General features: G+C 43.3%; 1 protein-coding gene across 2 annotated transcripts in view; it reads right to left on the bottom strand.

The window, feature by feature from the left end:
- Nucleotides 1-11,360, bottom strand: part of LOC147456454 (Acyl-CoA N-acyltransferases (NAT) superfamily protein) — a 34,911-nt gene extending 23,551 nt beyond the window's left edge. For both annotated transcript variants that reach the window (XM_086514910.1, XM_086514911.1), the window contains exon 1: nt 10,165-11,360. In XM_086514910.1, the coding sequence (XP_086371036.1) occupies nt 10,165-11,333 (1,169 nt within the window). In that variant the 5' untranslated portion in view covers nt 11,334-11,360. The remainder of the gene's footprint in view (nt 1-10,164) is intronic.
- Between the last annotated feature and the right edge of the window lie 7,182 nt (nt 11,361-18,542).

The raw sequence follows: 18,542 nt of genomic DNA, 5'->3' as shown, positions 1-18,542 counted from the left end.
CCAGCAGAAGGCTAGCGTTTTTGGACCAGATCAGCCAGCGTTCTTGCTTTGACAACAGTCTAGTGACAACAAGAAGCAGCATACTCCCCAACGTTAGCAGATTTCCACCGCAGGGACAAAGATCAGCCCTAGCGTTTTTGTATCTACAAGGCACTTCAGCATTTTTGCAGATCTTCGCGACGGAATCCCCACAAGCATCAGCGTTTTCAATTTTCAGCAGTTAGCACCCGCAATAGAACCCCCGAACCTCACAGATCTCACCTTCCCACAGCAAATCCTCGCCGCACAGTCAAATCCCGCAAAGTTCGCAGTTTCAGCCCGGAAAACGCAGATTTCAGCATCGCATTGTAGTCGCATAGTCGCCATCGACATAGAGTCAGAATTCAGCAGATAAAGATTTGCAGATTTCAGCCCTTAGCATTTTCAGATTTCAGCCCACCTCATCGTCGTCGACATCGTCGGCAAGTCCAAGCATTGTAGAGATTTGTGCAATCATAAGGAGACTGCTCTCACCATAGAGAGTGGGGCCTTCGGAGGAGCATTTTGACAACATTCTGGTGTCGTATTCTTCTCTCTCTATCTCTCAGTCTCAGCACCTTCATTCATAGTGTTTATCCACTTTGTTTGTGTCCATTGCACTCTCTCACTAAAGGAACGGAAGGCTCTCCCTTCCGTAAGTAAAAGGAACCTTGAGCACAGTTCGGAGCACTCATCTTGAGCAAAGTTCAACATTCACTTCCGCTGCACCTTACATTGGTATCAGAGCTTTGGCAGTGTTCCGTATCACTCAAGGAAAGAACCACAAGAATCACAAGATTTTTTTTTTGCTTGTTGCGGTCGCACGTAACCCAAGATTCCTTGGGCGTGTTGATTCCTAATCGTGTTTTTGAAGAGTGATAGGAATCCCAAGAAAGAAGGGCTTGTCCAGCCTCCCCTTGTGCCTCTTTTCACTCATTGAGAGCGGACCGTGCACTTAGCGGCTGGCCAATCGACGTGAGGTGGGAAAAAGCAACCTTAGTGTGAGCGCAAGGCCGCCAAGGGGTGCGCCCGCGGAAAAGAGCAGAACTCGGGGAAGAGAAGATCCTTCTCTAACACAGATTTCAAGCGAAAGAAGAACCGCAAGACCCTCAAGAACCGCAAGAACCTCAAGACCCTCAAGAATCCCAAGAACCAAGACCCCCAGAATCCAAGTTCCTCGTGAACTTAAGAACCCAAGACCACAAGAACCCACAAGAACCCAAGACTTCAGTGGATGGTCATCACTCGAAGCGGAATGGATACTTCGCTTGGAGGTGATGAGCACGAGAGAGGCGAAGAAGAATTTTCCCCACCAAGAGGATTTTCCTACCCTCCCCCTTCCCCATCTCCGCCAAGGATTGCACTAACTCCTATGGAGGAGTTGAAGCAGTTGTTTATGGAAAGGAAGTTAGAACGCGAAGAAAGAAAAGGAGAAAGAGAAGCAGAAAGAAAGGCCTACGAAGAAAGAAGGGCAAGGCAGCCATAGATCGTGAATACGACGCAAGAATGGAAAGAAAGACAAGCACGATTTGATCGCGAGAACAAAGCACGAATGCAAGAGATGTTGCGACTCTTTTCTCAAGTTCAGGCACAGATGCAAGCGATTCGGGAAAAGGAGACTCTCTCAGTCTCTTCTTCTCCAAAGCATGACGCACATGATTTGCATGATGATAAGCATGCTGAATTGAATGATTATTGATAATGATAAGCATGATGATTTGAATGACAATGACAAGCATGATTATTTGCATGATGATCACGATGTGATTTCTCAGGAGCATGATGATTTGTATGATCAAGACGTGATTGTTCACAAGGATGATGGTTTAGTTGATGTTTTTTCTAGCGAAGCTAACCTCGTTGCAGTTTCGATCAATCACGAAGAATCGATCTTGGCTTTCAAGTCGAGGTCCACAGCACCCCCCTCCCGCCCCCCCCCCCCCCCCCCCCCTCCCAGGAAGATTCGATCAAACACGACGAACCGACCTTGGCTCTCGAGCCTAGGTCCAAAGAACCCTTACAGGAAGTACTATGTGTTCGAATGACTTGTCAGCACGCATTGTTCGAGTGTTTCATTCGTGATAGTTTCCTGTATTTTCGTCAGTGTCTTTATGTGATCCCTTTTCCTAGGCATGACATTGTACGTTGAGCACGTTTCACTCATGAATGAGCACGGATGTATACGGATTACTCATGAAAAGATGAAATGTTTGCATTCAAGGACTTCACATTCCATGTCTCTTCCTTGGCATGACAAGTATCAAAAAGAGCACAAGAACGATTGAGCATCAAGCATCGGCATTTCCATTGTGTTTTGCCACAGTTGATTGATTTCGATCAGAAAGTCAAGATTTGATCCCATTGTTTGCGTGTCTTTGATGAATGATTTGGCACTCCCTCTATATGTTCATCTACATTGCATGCACAGTCTTTTAGGAAGACTCGAATTTTTCCAGTCACTTTACATAGAATGGGTATATTCATGTTTTTGTGTTGGAAGTGGTTTCAAGAATTTTCATCCTCGGAGATTCTTGAAGAAGGTAGACGCATGACTATAGACGAAGTTGAAGCATTGAAGGAGCCACAAAAGACTGTCGCTTTCGGCGCGGCCCAAAGAAGCAAGCGTTGTAGACCTTTATGAAGTTCAAGTATCGCATGACCCACGCATCAGAGTGGGCCGGCGAAGAGTCCTTTCTAGGATTCCAAACGCTATTGGCGATCTCCCTCGACGCCATACAATTCGGTACCAGTATCTTACTTTGAAAAGGAGGGGATGTCACGTGCACATCTAACCCTACGTGTACGTGGACAAGCTACTTCATGACATGGGTTCACTTCAGTTCAGTTAGCCTAGATTACGAAGTGATCTGGCACCTTTGTGAGTCTGTTCACAGACCGTGCATGTCCATGCACTTAGATTAGATGCATATCCTCTGATTGCACACAGCATGATCATCAAATTTCCATCAAAACTCATCAGGAGCATTTTTACAGTGTATAGACCTATTTTCCCTATTTTTGACATTTTTCACTTATTATTTTTAAATGACTTTTGTTGGAAAGTAGGTAGGGCAAATTTACTAAGTTTGTATAAGTAGAAACCTAGCGCTAGCACTTTCTGGCAGAAGAGGCAGCAAGAGCACTCGCTCAACATGCAACTTCTAAGCAGAACCCCCAGATGCCCTAGCATTTTTGCATGCCAGCAGAAGGCTAGCGTTTTTGGACCAGATCAGCCAACGTTTTTGCTTTGACAACAGCCTGGCGACAACAAGAAGCAACAGACCCCCCAGCGTTAGCAGATTTCCACCCCAAGAACAAAGATCAGCCCTAGCGTTTTTGCAGATCTTCGCGACGGAATCCCCACAAGCATCAGCGTTTTCAGTTTTCAGCAGTTAGCACCCGCAGTAGAACCCCCGAACCTCGCAGATCTCACCTTCCCGCAGCAGATCCTCGCCGCACGGTCAAATCCCGCAAAGTTCGCAGTTTCAGCTTGAAAAACGCAGATTTCAGCATCTGCGTTTTCAGCGCGTTGTCGTCGCACCGTCGTTATCGACATAGAGTCAGAATTCAGCAGATAAAGATTTGCAGATTTCAGCCCTTATCATTTTTAGATTTCAGCCCGTCTCGTCGTCGTCCTCATCGTCGTCGACATCGTCGGCAAGATTAAGCATTGTAGAGTTTTGTGCAATCATAAGTAGACCGCTCTCCCCATAGAGAGTGGGGCCTTCGGAGGAGGGTTTTGTTGGAATTAGGGTTGCAGAGAAACACACACAGCTTGGAGAAGACGAAGGAAGCTCAAGGCACACAATAGAGAGTGTGTTACTTAGTGTGAAATGGAAAGATAGATAGCCCTAGAGTGATGGGCGTATATACAATGCACGGGGGAAAAAACCTCCTAAAGAGGGAAAAAATACCCCGGCGGTCCTAGTGTGTTCACACACATCACTACCACATGTATATGGTAACAAATCCCCCCTGGAGTGATGCAGTGAACGAGAGCTGGCACATGAGTAAAGGGAAGTGCCATGTCCTGAGGACAGGATCAGTCCACAAAGGGGAGTAAGCCCAAAGCTTTGCGGAAAGCTTCAAGCTTCTCACGAGACAATGCCTTTGTGAAAAGATCTGCAAGGTTGTCCTGTGTTGGCACATAAGCCAAGCTGATCTCTCCTGCTGAGAGCCTCTCCCTGACATAGTGGTAATGCACCTCAATGTGCTTTGTGCGAGCATGAAAAACTGGGTTCCTCGCAACTGCCAATGAGCTCTGACTGTCAGTGTAGATAGTGTTGGCAGTGTCCTGTCCAACACCCAAGTCAGCCATAAGGCGTCTGAGCCATACACACTCAACCGTAGCTGTGAAGACTGCCCAGCCTCACAACTCGAAGTGGCCACAGTAGGTTGCTTCTTGCTCAACCATGATATACATAAACTGCCAAGCATGAAACAAAAACCACTTGTGGACACTCGCGTGTCAAAACAACCAGCCCAATCTGAGTCCGAAAAAGCATGTAAGTCTGGCGGCAATGATCCCACCTTGGGATAAAACAAGCCAAGATGTAAAGTGCCACTAAGGTAGCGGAAAATCCTCTTGACAACCTGCCAATGCTTAGACCCTGGGCTATGCATAAATCTACTGACCTGCGAGACTGCAAACTGAATATCTGGCCTCGTGTTGCATACATAAATGAGGCAGCCAACAGCAGTTTGGTAAAGAGTGACATCAGCAGGATCGCCAGCATCATGTAGACTCAACTTCAAACCTGTTTCCATGGGAGTGGCAATAGGTTTGCAATCCTCAAGTCCAAACTTACATAGCAATGTCTCTATGTAACTTTTCTGACACAAGGCAATACCACCATCACACTGCTTAAACTGTATACCCAAGTAATGATGCAACAGCCCCAAATCTTTCATCTTGAAAGTAGCATTCAAATCAGCCTTAAATTCAGCAATATGTCTCTCATTTGGTCCAGTGATCAGCAAATCATCAACATAAAGAACCACAATGAGAAATACATCATCCTCACGCTTTACATACAATGTGCTTTCTGTTGGACTGTTACGAAAGCCTCGTTTAACCAAATGAGTGTCAGCTTTCTCATACCAAGCACGAGGAGATTGCTTCAACCCATACAAAGCCTTCTTACATTTGCACACTTTGTCCTCTTGTCCTTTTATGACAAAACCGCGAGGCTGCGTTACATAAACTTCCTCAAATATGTCACCATTCAAGAAAGCAGTAACAATGTCTGATTGATGTACATCCCAACCAAAATGAGCTGCCAATGCACATAGAAAACGCACAGTAGTCATACGACAAGTGGGAGCAAAAGTCTCTTCATAATCTATGCCTTTTTGTTGTGCATAACCCTTTGCAACAAGTCGAGCCTTATGGCGATCGATCTCACCATCCGGCTTGCGTTTCAACTTGTAAACCCACTTCGTACCAATGGCCTTTTTGCCAGGAGGAAAATCACATAAAGTCCATGTGTCATTCTCTATAAGTGCATCATATTCTGATTTCATGGCAGCAATCCAATTTTCTGAATTCTGTGCTTCATCAAAAGACAGAGGCTCCTCAACATCATGTAAACTAGACACAGCCAAAGCATAACAATCTGATGCATAAGATGCATGGTGAGAGCCTGAACGAGTACGACTAGATAAAGGTGCATCCAATTTACTGTCACGCAAAGTGTGCACCAGCCATTTTGGCATACCTCTAGCCTGCTCATTTTCAGCCCTTTCCTCATCAAGTACATCATGTACATCTGCATCAGTAATAGGCTGTTCTAAAACATTTTCAGAAACCCCCATAGGCTGTACATTTGCCTCATTGGAACTTACATTCGTATTTCCACCACTGAAAAGAGGCAACAAAGTGTCATAAATGTCCTGTGAGCTTACATTACTGTCTCTAGTACATGACAGCAAGGGCTGAACAGAGTCTTCCACAAACACTACATCCTGTGAAACCAGAATACGTTTTGTTTGCGGATGATACAACCTGTAACCTTTGCTTTCAGCACTATAACCAACAAAAATACATTTGACAGCCTTATCATCCAATTTTCTGCGCTGCACTTGTGGCACCAAAGCATATGTCAAACAGCCAAAAACACGCATGTGCTCAATAGAAGGTTTTCTATCATGCCATGCTTCATATGGAGTAATAGACTGCAAAGCTTTCGTAGGACACCTGTTAAGTACATAAGTGGCACACATGATGGCCTCAAGCCAAAAAGAATGCGGCAAAGCTTGACTTTTGACCATACATCGTGCCATTTCCGTTAGTGACCTGTTTTTCCTCTCAGCAACACCATTTTGCTGAGGTGTATAAGGCACTGTACATTGGTGTTTTATCCCACGACTAGCCAAAAATGCATTAAATTCATGAGACATATACTCCCCCCCTCGATCAGAACGGAGCGTGCCCATAGTACATTTTGAGACATTTTCAGCCATAGCCAAAAATTGTTTGAAGCACATAAAAACTTCGGACTTCGCTTTAAGCGGAAATACCCATGCATGCCTGGAGTAATCATCAATGAAAGTCACGAAGTACAAGTAATTGCCCAAGGACGGAGTTTGCATGGGCCCACAAACATCACTATGCATAAGCTGCAACCTGCATGTGGCCCTAAGTGAACCATCCTTTGGAAACTTAGAACGCTGCATTTTACCCAGAATACAGCCTTCACAAACATGTTTGACAGGTGCTTCAAGAGGCGGCAAAGAAGCAACCATATCAGATTTCTGCAAACGCAGAAAACTGGCAAAATTCAGATGACCAAAACGTGCATACCAAAGTTTTGCATCTGAAATAGCCCTTGAATCTGCAACAGCATTTGCAAAATTTTGTCCACACTTATCATACAAAGTGAGCTTATACAGCCCACGGCACAAAAGCCCAGATGCAACAATTTCATCACCAAAACTGAGATCATGAATTGTACATCTGTCATCCACAAATTTGACTACAAGTCCAAGTCTAGCAAGTGCGGATACAGACAAGAGATTCTTCTTGATCCCAGGTACATAAAGTGCATCAACAAGTGTGAAGGATCTGCCATTAGCAACAATGAGCACAATCTTTCCAACTCCCTGAACTGGATAAGAGGCGTTAGCACAAGTGACTGAATTCCCATGAGGGACAGACTCGAGAGAGGTAAACAATTCACAATGTGAGGTAATGTGCTTTGTAGCACCACTGTCGAAATACCACACATGTGAATCTGCAGCAACTGACAAGCATGCATCATGGACAGCAGGATTGTAAGTGCACTCTGCGCTAAAAGCCCATTCTGCATCAACATCAGCATCACAATCTCCTTTCACAGAAGACTCAACAATGGCTGCATTTGTAGTGGAACCAGCATTTGCAGTGGAATCACCCTCTTTCTTCTTAGCCTCTTTGGCCTTCAACTTAGGACACGACTTGATCAATTGATCATTGGCTTTACAATAATGGCAACGCATCTTCTTTTTGCCCTTATCACCAGAATTGCCAGACGAAATGCTGCCACCAGAAGCATTAGGAACAGAATTTTTGCCACTCGCAGCAGAACCATAAGAAGTGGCTGCATTACTGTTACCACCCTTTCTTTGAGAAGCAATAAAAGCCTGTTCAACCGCACACTGCCTAGTCCTGTTTTTTCTAGAAAGTGACTCTTGCAACAGCAATGTGCATAATGCATCAAACTTGACAACTTCAGGATTTCCTTGGGTCATCAGTCTCCAAGTACTAGCAAAAGTCTGGTAGGAATCTGGTAAGGCATCAAGAACAGTCTGCACAAGGGAACTGTCCGAAATGACTTCACTTGCAGAAATGAGTTGCTCATTGATATCCTTGACACTAGCAAGGAAAGTGTCCATATCATCTTCCTCATGCATAATCTTCGACTCTAGCTCTTTACGCAGCAAAGCAATTTTAGCCTCATTGTGGCTTGCATAAAGACCTGCTAGAATATCCCAAGCCTGTTTTGCAGATTTTGCTGAACGGATGTGAGGAATAATGGTGCGCTTCACAGACAACGCAATCAATGCATGAGCCTGCGCATCCTTAACATCCCAACGAGCTTGTTCTGCCGTAGGCAAAACAACTCTAACAGCTGCAATCCTTGCAGCAAAACCTGCAACATCCTCAACATTGCCTACATCTTCAGAACCAGGACGTACATCAATGCCCTGCACAATGTTCCAGACACCTTTTGACACAAGAACATGTTGCATCATATAAGCCCACATAGGGTAGTTGTCCCCATCCAACCTGTCCTCAGCAGCAAACATCTTGAACACATCTGTGTTGTTGTTGTCAGCCATGGTAAATGCTGCACCTCATGTGAAAACTGCCCGAAAACAGGAGAAATGGAGTGGGAACAACTTGTGCTATATAGCACAAACCGTAGAAGACTATAAGGCACCTGTTATGCAGAGAACGGCACTGACAGAAAATCTGCACAAAATGACGAAATAGCCTGTGCAGTACTGCCTGTAGTGGAAACGGAGGCCGAAATGAGCCGAAATGAGCTCTCCCAAAATATTTGTCGACCTGCAAACGCTCGCCAAAGCTCACTGAAATCGGAGAAAGTGAGCAGGCGTGTGCTGGAGCAGCTGGCGACTAAGCCCAGGAGGACGTGACCTGCTCTGATACCAATTGTTGGAATTAGGGTTGCAGAGAAACACACAGCTTGGAGAAGACGAAGGAAGCTCAAGGCACACAATAGAGAGTGTCTTACTTAGTGTGCAATGGAAAGATAGATAGCCCTAGAGTGATGGGCGTATATACAATGCACGGGGGAAAAAACCTCCTATAGAGGGAAAAAATGCCCCGGCGGTCCTAGTGTGTTCACACACATCACTACCACATGTATATGGTAACAGGTTTTGACAACATTCTTGTGTCATTCTTCTCTCTCTATCTCTCAATCGCAGCACCTTCATTCATAGTGTTTATCCACTTTGTTTGTGTCCATTGCACTCTCTCACTAAAGGAACGGAAGGCTCTCCCTTCCGTAAGTAAAAAGGAACCTTGAGCACAGTTTGGAGCACTCATCTTGAGCAAAGTTCAACATTCACTTCCGTTGCGCCTTACATTAGACCTGAGTATTCGGAACAGAGAATGGCATTTCATGCCCATTTGTGTTCCCCATTCTACGTTCCGATTTTGATTTCCCATTCTTGGTAACTATGACCTAGACCAACCGCACGAATCCAAAGAGATGCCAACCTATAACAAGTCAAGGGTTGGAAGAAGGTTTTTTACCTATCTTGTGCACCAACGACAACCTCTTTCAAGCAGATCTTATTGTTTTGTTAACAATCTTTCTACAACTCTATTGAAGTTGAGGAGGCTTAGTAGAAGTCTCAAGACAGGCATACTGAGCATTTCACATGGGTTTCCTCCACCTTTCAAGGGACAATGTATGGTGCCTGAGGAGCAACCAAAGGTAGAACAAATAGAGGAACTTCAACCTGGACTGATCTTGGCCTAAAAGGAGAGAAAAGTGAAGGGAAAGCTGGTCCATAAATACTTGCCCAAGTTTAGGAAGTATCATTGTTAGGACGCTAAGTGGATGGAGGAGAAGGACTACACAAACTCACTCTTTTTTTTCTAAAAAGATTCTCCTCTCCAAGAAGAAGCTTCTTCGTATTTCTTGATAGAACAAAGCTACCAAATACTAAGCAGAAGACCTTGCACAATCTTTCAAGAGTTTTCTTTCTCTACTAGCTTCCTTTTGCAAGTGGATTAAGCTATCTCCTAAAGGCATACTAAGTAAAGAGAAAATTCTGTAAGATTTCAGTTTCTAGAGCTGATCACTATATTTCAAAAGCCATAATACAAAGAAAAGAGGAAAGTCACCCAAATTCTGTGAAGAGCTGAGTTTAAGAGCTGATCAAAACATGTTGGAAGCAATGGTACTATTTCAAACGGATAGTAAAGACGGATCTTTAGCACTCTGGTAAGGTGCTCTATACTACAAACATGGTACGAACTTGCTAGGCATGCAAATAGCGTAGCCATTAACATGGAACCAAATGCAAAAGATATTAAGGGCCTAGGTTTATTTGAGTACACCCCTAGCTTTTTTTCTTTAGAAAACACACAGGCACCATAACCTTCTACCAATACTCATTGCAAACACACACCTTCTGAAGTTCTTTAGTACAGCCATGTTACTCAGGAAAGGAGCATCCTCTGGCGGCAGCGGTGCCTGCATATCCTTGGGCTTGCCACCAGCATTGAACGAGATTTCAACAGCACCAGCCAACCACCACTTACGGGCCAATTGTTCATTGGCCATTGCCTCCTCACAGGGCTTATAAAGACCAACCAATGTCACAGCATTAGGAAGACAAGCCTGCCTCTCTCTCAAATAAGACGAAAGAATCCAAGCCAGAACAGGTCTGTATGTAAGGGGTCCCCACATGAGCTCTGAATATGAATCTGTAAGTAGGTTTTCCAAATCTTTGATCTGCTCTGTTCTCATAGCCTGTATAGCCAATTGGCCCTGGAGGTTGTCGTTTATGACCTTGAACTTCATTATCTTTTCAAGATTAATCTTCTCAAGAGGAGTGAGGGACTTTGATTCTTGTAAGGTTTTCAATAACTCCGGCTCAGACAAAGAAAACCGCCTTATTTCGCCCTTCGTCTCCTTTTCACCTGCATTAGACAGGATATGTGATGTGGTAGCATCATGCCTGCTGCCTGCATCATTGCTGTCTCCATCATCCTGACTGTGAGCAGATGGCAAGTTTGTAGCATTTGAAGGGCTTGTAGCTGATGAAGTATTAAATGTTGTCGCATTTGAGGAGCCTTCGGCTGGTTGTATCTGAGCCCCGGCATAGTCAAAAGGCCGAGATGAGAAGCTTAATGAGTTGAAATTTACCAATTCGCCTCTTTCAGCAGCTACAACATCTGCTCTGGTTGTGGCTTCATCTGGTATGTCTGATGACATGCATACATTTGGTGCTGAATTTTGCGGGTTGGTAGCTTTGAGACGCTCATGTTTAGGGAGCTCACCACCAGCGTCCTGAGTCACAGAAAGAGGGCCATTTGAGGTTTCAATGCCTGTGGTGCTGTTCCCCGTGACGGTGATTTCGTTGGTCTCGCTGCGAGCATCAGCGACGATAATGCTTGAGGAGCCGCGATGATAGGGCAGAGGGTGTGCTGTGCGAGAGGCTACAGAAGAGGAGAGCTTCCCCTGCAAGCGGTTTTCTCTGACGCCACTCGCCTTAGGCCTGCTGGTCCTCAACTCGCGCTTCTGCCAACAGAGTGTCGTCGAGCTGAGCTGAGAACTTGGAGTTGCGAGACCCATTTACGTAATACGATTATCTTACTATCTTACTACTCCTAATGATTACTTAAATTTCAGACCTTATTTGTTATTGCTAAGTAGGACCCTACACTTTTTGAAAAAGAAATCATTGTCGAATCTTAGGGAAGTGCCGTGCTCCGAGGATATGATCAATCCACAAAGGGAAGTAAGCTTAAAGCTTTGCGGAAAACGAGGCAATGCCTTTGTGAAAAGATCTGCAAGCTTGTCCTGTGTCAGCACAAAGGCCAAGCTGATCTCTCCTATTGAGAGTCTCTCTCTGACATAGTGATAATGCATCTCAATCTGCTTTGTGCGAGCATGAAAAATTGGGTTCCTTGTAAGTGCTAATGTGCTTTGATTGTCAGTGTAGATGATGTTGGCATTGTCCTGTCCAACAGCTAGATCATCCATAAGGCGTATGAGCCATACACACTCAACCATAGCTGTGAAGATTGCACTGTACTCATCTTCACAACTAGAAGTGGCCACAGCTTGTTGCTTCTTGCTCAACCATAATGCGCATGAATTTTTGAGCATGAAACAAAAACCACTTGTGGACACTTATGTATCATAACAACCATCCCAATCTGAGTCTGAAAAAGCATGTAAATCTAGCGGCAATGATCTCCGCTTGGGATAAAACAACATAAGATGTAAAGTGACACTCAAGTAGCAAAAGATCCTCTTAACAGCCTGCCAATGCTTAGACCCTAGGCTATGCATAAATTTGTTGATCTGTAAGACTTCAAATTGAATATCCAGTCTCGTATTGCGTACATAAATAAGCCATCCAACATCAGTTTGGTAAAGAGTGACATTGGTGGCAAGATCACCAGCATCATAAAGACTTAATTTCAAACCTCTTTACATGGGAGTAGCAATAGGTTTGCAGTCCTCAAGTCCAAACTTACATAGTAATGTCTCTATGTAGCTTGTTTGAAACAAGGCAATACCACCATCACACATCTTAAATTGTATGCCCAAGTAATGTGCAAAAGCCCCAAGTCTTTCATCTTGAAAGTAGCTTTCAAATTAGCCTTGAATTCAACAATGTGTGTCTCATTTGGATGAGTAATAAGTAAATCATCTACATGTAGAACGATGATTAGAAATACATCACCCTCATGCTTTACATACATAGTGCTTTCTATTGGAATGCATGAAAGCCTCGTTCAACCACATGAGTGTCAGCTTTCTCATACCAATCCCGAGGAGACTGCTTCAACCCATACAAAGCTTTCTTATATTTGCACACTTTATCTTCTTGTCCTTTCTTGACAAAACCGTGAGGTTGTGTTACATAAACTTTCTCAAATATATCACCATTCAAGAAAGCAACAACAATGTATGATTGATGTACATCCCATCCAAAGTGAGTTGCCAATGCACATAGAAAATGAACAATAGTCATACGAAAAGTGCTCAAGAGAAAAAGTCTCTTCATAATCTATGCCTTTTTGTTGTACACAACCTTTTGCAACAAGTCAAGTCTTGTAGGGATCAATCTCACCATCCAGCTTACGTTTCAACTTGTAAACCCACTTCGTACCAAAGGCCTTTATGCCAAGAGGCAAATCACATAAAGTTCATTTGTCATTTTCTATAAGTGCATCATATTCTGATTGCATGGCAGCCATCCAATTTTTTTGAATTATGTGCAAGTAGAAAATTGGGCATGTGAAGTGATATTAGACCACAAAGATCTAAGAGAGTAAGTAATCCTATGCAGGGATTGACATGGCAAATATGTGGCTCACAATTGTGTGTATACGATGAAGATTGTGTAGGATGTAGAGGCTTTGCTTTAAAGATGTTGTTGCAGATCGAAATTGGGATCAAGCTATAGATGAGGAGATGGCAATCCTTGATGCTAATGAGACATGGATTTAGTGTCGTTGCCAAAAGAAAATAATATGATTGCTTGTAAATGGTTATACAAGGTATTAAACAATGCAAATGGCACATTGAGTAGGTATAAAGCTAGATTAGTGGCAAAGGGCTATGCAGACTCGTGCCATTGATTATGAGAAGACATTTCCCTAAGGATAAGATGACTACTGTTATTGGAGTGGCTACAACAAAAGGTTGAGTGTGGTCATGAGATGGTGATTTCGTTGGCTTGGAGTAAAGTTGTGACGAGAATTTTCGTATATGCTTTGTGAAGACTTTGAGTGCAAGATGGATGCAGACCAAAAATAGGGCACTTTATAGTGATCCTAGACCACAAAGATGTGAGAGAGTAAGGCCTATGTATCAATTGACTTATGAAAATTATGTGGCTTGCAATTGTGTGTAGGATGTAGAGCTTACTTGCTTTGAGGTGGTTGTTGGAGATCCAAAGTGGGATGAAGCTATGAATGAGGAGATATAAAGCCTTGATGCTAATGAGACATGGAATTTTTTCTAGTTGCCAAAAGAAAAGAGCATGATTGGGTGTAAATGGGTATGGAAGGTGAAACATAATGCAAATGGCATAGTGTGTAGGTCTATTTGAGCACTATTGCTTTTCGTATAGCTGAAATGGAATACTCCTTATATGTGTGAATAAAGTAGGCATTGTGATCATGTGCATCCATGTGGATGATATGATTGTTGGTGGCATTCATGAAGCTGAAGTTGAGCATGTAAAGATCCTCTTATAGCAAGAGTTTGACATGAAGGCTTTGGGAAACCTACGTTCAAAATGTACGCATCAAAGAGAGCATATGGTTGTCACAAATGCAATATCCATTGGATATGTTGGAAAAATATGGTATGACTAGTTATAAGCCTATTGCTATGCCCTTGTATTAAAATTTGAAGGTGCAAGCTGATGTGGGCGATGTGCTTAGAACACTACCACAAACAAGAAGATTGTGGGTATCTTGATATACTTGACAATCTCACGACTAGATTTGACTTACATGGTTGAGCTTGAGAGCTAGTTTATGCAGCTTCCCAGGAAGCCACATTTGGATGCAATGAGGTGCACATTACACTATGTGAGTGCTACCTTGTTCTTTTATAAGGTCGGCAAAGGGAGCTATGGCTTTATGTGTTCGAAAATATGACGTAGGTAAATAGATATTTGAGTAGCTTACTTAATGGAGAGAGAGAAATGTTCACACACAAGAGATTATAGAGTAGAGAGAGAGAGAGAGCACACACGATATACGTGGTTCACCCAGTGTGGGCTACATCCACGGGAAAGCAACCACTTAATGGCTTTAGTACTTCAAACAAGAAGTAGGCTACAACGGGATTATACCCTTAATAGAGCTCCCGCCTTGCTTCACTCTCACACCTCACACCAATTTCACAATGCACCACAATGCTTCACAATTCGTTTTTGTGTGTAGAAGAGGCCTCCTTTTGTAGGCCAAAAGGGATGCCCTCTCTCATGAGAGGCAGCCATGTGTAGCCGCCCTTATGTAGACAAGTCCAAATCGGACCCTCCAATCCGCCCATGTGTGGCCGCCCTTGAGAAGACAAGTCCGCTTTTTTTAATTCGGCCACTGGCCATTGACTTCCGACCATCGGCCACCTGCCATTAACTACCGGCCAACTGACCGGTCATTTTTCGACCACTTTTCGGCCACCGTCCGGTCATAAGATTTTGGTGAAAAGGAATATTCCAACGAAGCTCGAGACTGACCGTGAAAATTTTGGCTTTCAGCAAGTGATTTTTCTTCACGCACGATGGCTTCTCCTCATAATGGGGGCCTTACAAATGTGCGTTTTTAATACAAAAATTTACAAGGGGTAAATCAGGCTCCATACTTAACATTATGGTTATACAAATGTAGATTGGGTTGGTAGTCTATTTGATCGGCTCTCTTTGCGAGTTTATATACTCACTTGGGAGTGTTATTATCACATGGATCAAACTCTTTGTGAAAATACTAAAAAAGGAACTGTACACACTCCTTACATGCTTGAGTGTGTTTCCCCCAAACCCAACACTCTACTTCTTCTTTTTCCCATTCTCGCAATCACACATGCACCGGCACCGCTGCATACTCCCTCACAATAGGTATCAAAGCCTTGTTGACGCAAGCCATGGCTTCTTGAAACCCATGCCCCTACCCTCACATGCATCGCTCCAAGCTATAGGCTAATGTTGAAGACTAAGGTATGTTGTTGTGCAAGAATATTAACAATCGAGCAAAAGAAAGGTAGCGTTGGAGATGTTGCAGAGGATCAAGAAATTAATTAACCAACTTAAAGTAGGCAGTTTGGAAGGTAGAAGCTTGAGGGCTTTAGCAAAGTGGAAATCGAACAATGCATCTTGAACCTTAGCAGAAAGAAAGAAAGTCTGCAACATTTTTCACGGTAGGGAAGTGCTGGGAACCTCGAGGGAAGCAAGGCAACTCATGGTAGTGCTGGGAATTTGAAGCATCAAATTCAGAGCAGTGCTAAAGTTTCCAAGCTCACAAAATCTCTAAGCTTGGCAAGATCTTCAATAGGCAAAACAATGTTGATGTACCAAGCACGAGAGGAAAATTGGCCTTTAAATTGATAGTGTTGGAGGTTTGATAGAATCTAGCAACCTTGAAAAAATTTATAAAGCTTTGCCCTTCAAATTGCGGCAAGTTGCGCCAAAACATTTTTAAAAATTAGCAAAGGTACCTAGTAGAGCTAATTTATCTTGAGATTTAAAGCTTTATGTTTGTATGTGCATGCACGCACACACACAGACACATTGGCAAAAATGACTTTGAAGATTCATGTGTTTCATCATTTGTGTGTAAATTGGCAAGCATTCCTCTTGCATGTGCTCACTTTGCATCATCGGCTTTGGCATCCAGATTTCCTACAAATGGACTCTTTTCATGGTGACATTAGCTCTTTGCATCACAAAACTCAACTCTCAACTTCAACATCGAGCGGAGTTTACTTCCCTGACAATCGACGAGCCTAGCTCCACATCTCGATGATTTTGAGCATTGGCAAGTCCAACATTGGCATCGAGGCTCAACACTTTCATCCGGCGGCAGAAGATGACTCACATCATCCCCAACATTGCATTGACTAGGCATCAGTGAACCCATCTGCCTACCTTTGACCTCTTGTTTTTTAGAGACCGGTTTTCTCTAGTGGTGAGCATAGTCGTATTGGCAAAACATGGCTTTTGATAGGTTCACAGGTGCAGGGTACAGGCATCTCTAAATATTTTACTCATAGGCTTACAAAGGGGCTTTTGAGCCTGCATGTATTTATTTTTTGTGGCCATACACATTGATAGGCATCAGTGCTCGTCATATAGCAATTTTTTTTTGCTTTTGATTTGTATCATACTTATGTATGCCTATTGTGGTTGCATTTGATGCATGCACTTATCTCTAGGCTTCAGACAATCACATGTAATGACTTTCATGCTAGATACATGTATAGGGATTTCAAAGGCACCTTTGGTAGCGTTTTTTACCAACAGTTTCATTGCAGGTTGTTATGCATTGACACATGCACTGGCTACATTTTCATATTTGCAAGAGAAGCCATTTCTTGGAGATCATTTCTTCAAGATTGTATGTCTTCTTCCACTACATGGTTGGCATATTAGTGGGAAATTCAAACATCGAGCAAGCTTTGGTTTTACATTGTGATAGTTAGAGTACCATTGCTTTGGCAAGAAATCCCATGTTTCACTCCAAGTTGAAACACATTGAGGTGAGGTATCATCTCATTCGAGATGCGTTGCTGGATTATCGAATGAAAACCCAATGGATGCTCTAATAAAGAGCCTCGCTACGAAGTGGTTTGCACATTGTATCGAGTTAATGTGTGTAGTGTGACCACAACTGTACAAGGGTAAAGCTATCGTGCTGCACGATTGTACATAGTAGCTTTAGTCATAGCCACTTACGACCACGTTGGGCTTTAAGTGAGAAATTGCTGGAGTACTGGCCTATGGCCACTCACGACTGTGAAATGACTACACAATTTTAACTTACTCTTTCTATAAATACTAATAAAGTAACCTTACACGCTCCTTACTTGTTTGGGTGTGGTTCCCAATGTAGTGCTCTCTTCCTCTTCTCTCTCTCTCTCTCTCTCTCTCTCTCTCTCTCTCTCTCTCTCTCTCTCTCTCACACACACACACACACACACACACACACAAATGTCTATCTAGGAGAAATTTTAGGCCTTATCTTCTTATAAAGCAATATAATGGGCTTGCTTGGCTCACACCCAAGACTACTTGTATTTGCTTTGAGTTTTTTGGCGGGTCTTAGACTATTTGCATGGTCATATAATAACACGTGTATGGGGTCCTTTTGGGTATAAATTTTTGACCTCACTTATGTTAAAAGAATTTTGACTCTTGGTTGTAGTAGGGTAATGCTCGATCTTCAATATTGGTTGGTATTCTTGCCTGTATAATTTTGATCGGTGAGTTGTCATTGCAAGTGGTGCGATTCCGCCCTATCCTGGAGTACATTTGCTGGCAGTACACATGGCTCCATTCAATGCTAGCATACAAAACGGCATCCGACTGGAGATAGGGCGTGGCGGAGCGGTGGTGTTGCATTCGCATGGACGTGTTGTTTACTCACAGCTTTGCAGATTCAATCCTATTTAAAGGTGAGGGTTTTGCCTACCTTAGCGGGCTTGTGTACATTCAGTCTAAGGTTGATGTGTAGAGGTTGCTTTACTTGAGTGGATTTACTCTGCATGTGATACTCTATGGCTAAAGGGGAAGATAAGCAACAGTCTTTGGAGGTTTAGTCTCTCTGGCTTCATCTCAGGTGGTGTTCTTTGGCTTTGTGTGTAAATTTTTGAAGCTAATACCTCTTTGCTTGATAAATGATAGCATGATGTCATTTCTAAATGTGTGGCTATGAGCTTATGGCATGGGTATGCCTGAGGTGTTGTTGGGTGACTCTGGTGTGGGTATGTTTTTCAGGATAAAGTGATTACAGTTGTGTGTAATCGAAGGGACTGGAGCCTATATTGGCTGAAGACTGTTTATTGGGACTTGGTTGGTAAATTGCTTGGTATGTAGTTGGAAAAACATTTCACAAGTTTTCCTAAGGTCTCTTTGATATCATGCATGACGGATATGTGATGGAATTCCCTTGCTTCATGTACATATGCTGATCTAATCAGATTTGCCCAAATTGTTTCCTTTCCGATGGACACCTTGGGCGGTATGCTGCATTGTTTCCTTTCCTATGGGTACCTTTGGCTGGTATGCTGTTGTAGGCCACTATTTGGCTTCCACCTGGG

The sequence above is a fragment of the Adiantum capillus-veneris genome, chromosome 6, assembly GCF_014529385.1.
Source record: "Adiantum capillus-veneris isolate H3 chromosome 6, ASM1452938v2, whole genome shotgun sequence".
Lineage (NCBI taxonomy): Eukaryota > Viridiplantae > Streptophyta > Polypodiopsida > Polypodiales > Pteridaceae > Adiantum > Adiantum capillus-veneris.
Note: the sequence above shows the minus strand (reverse complement) of the source record. Positions and strands in the feature narration are given on the sequence as shown.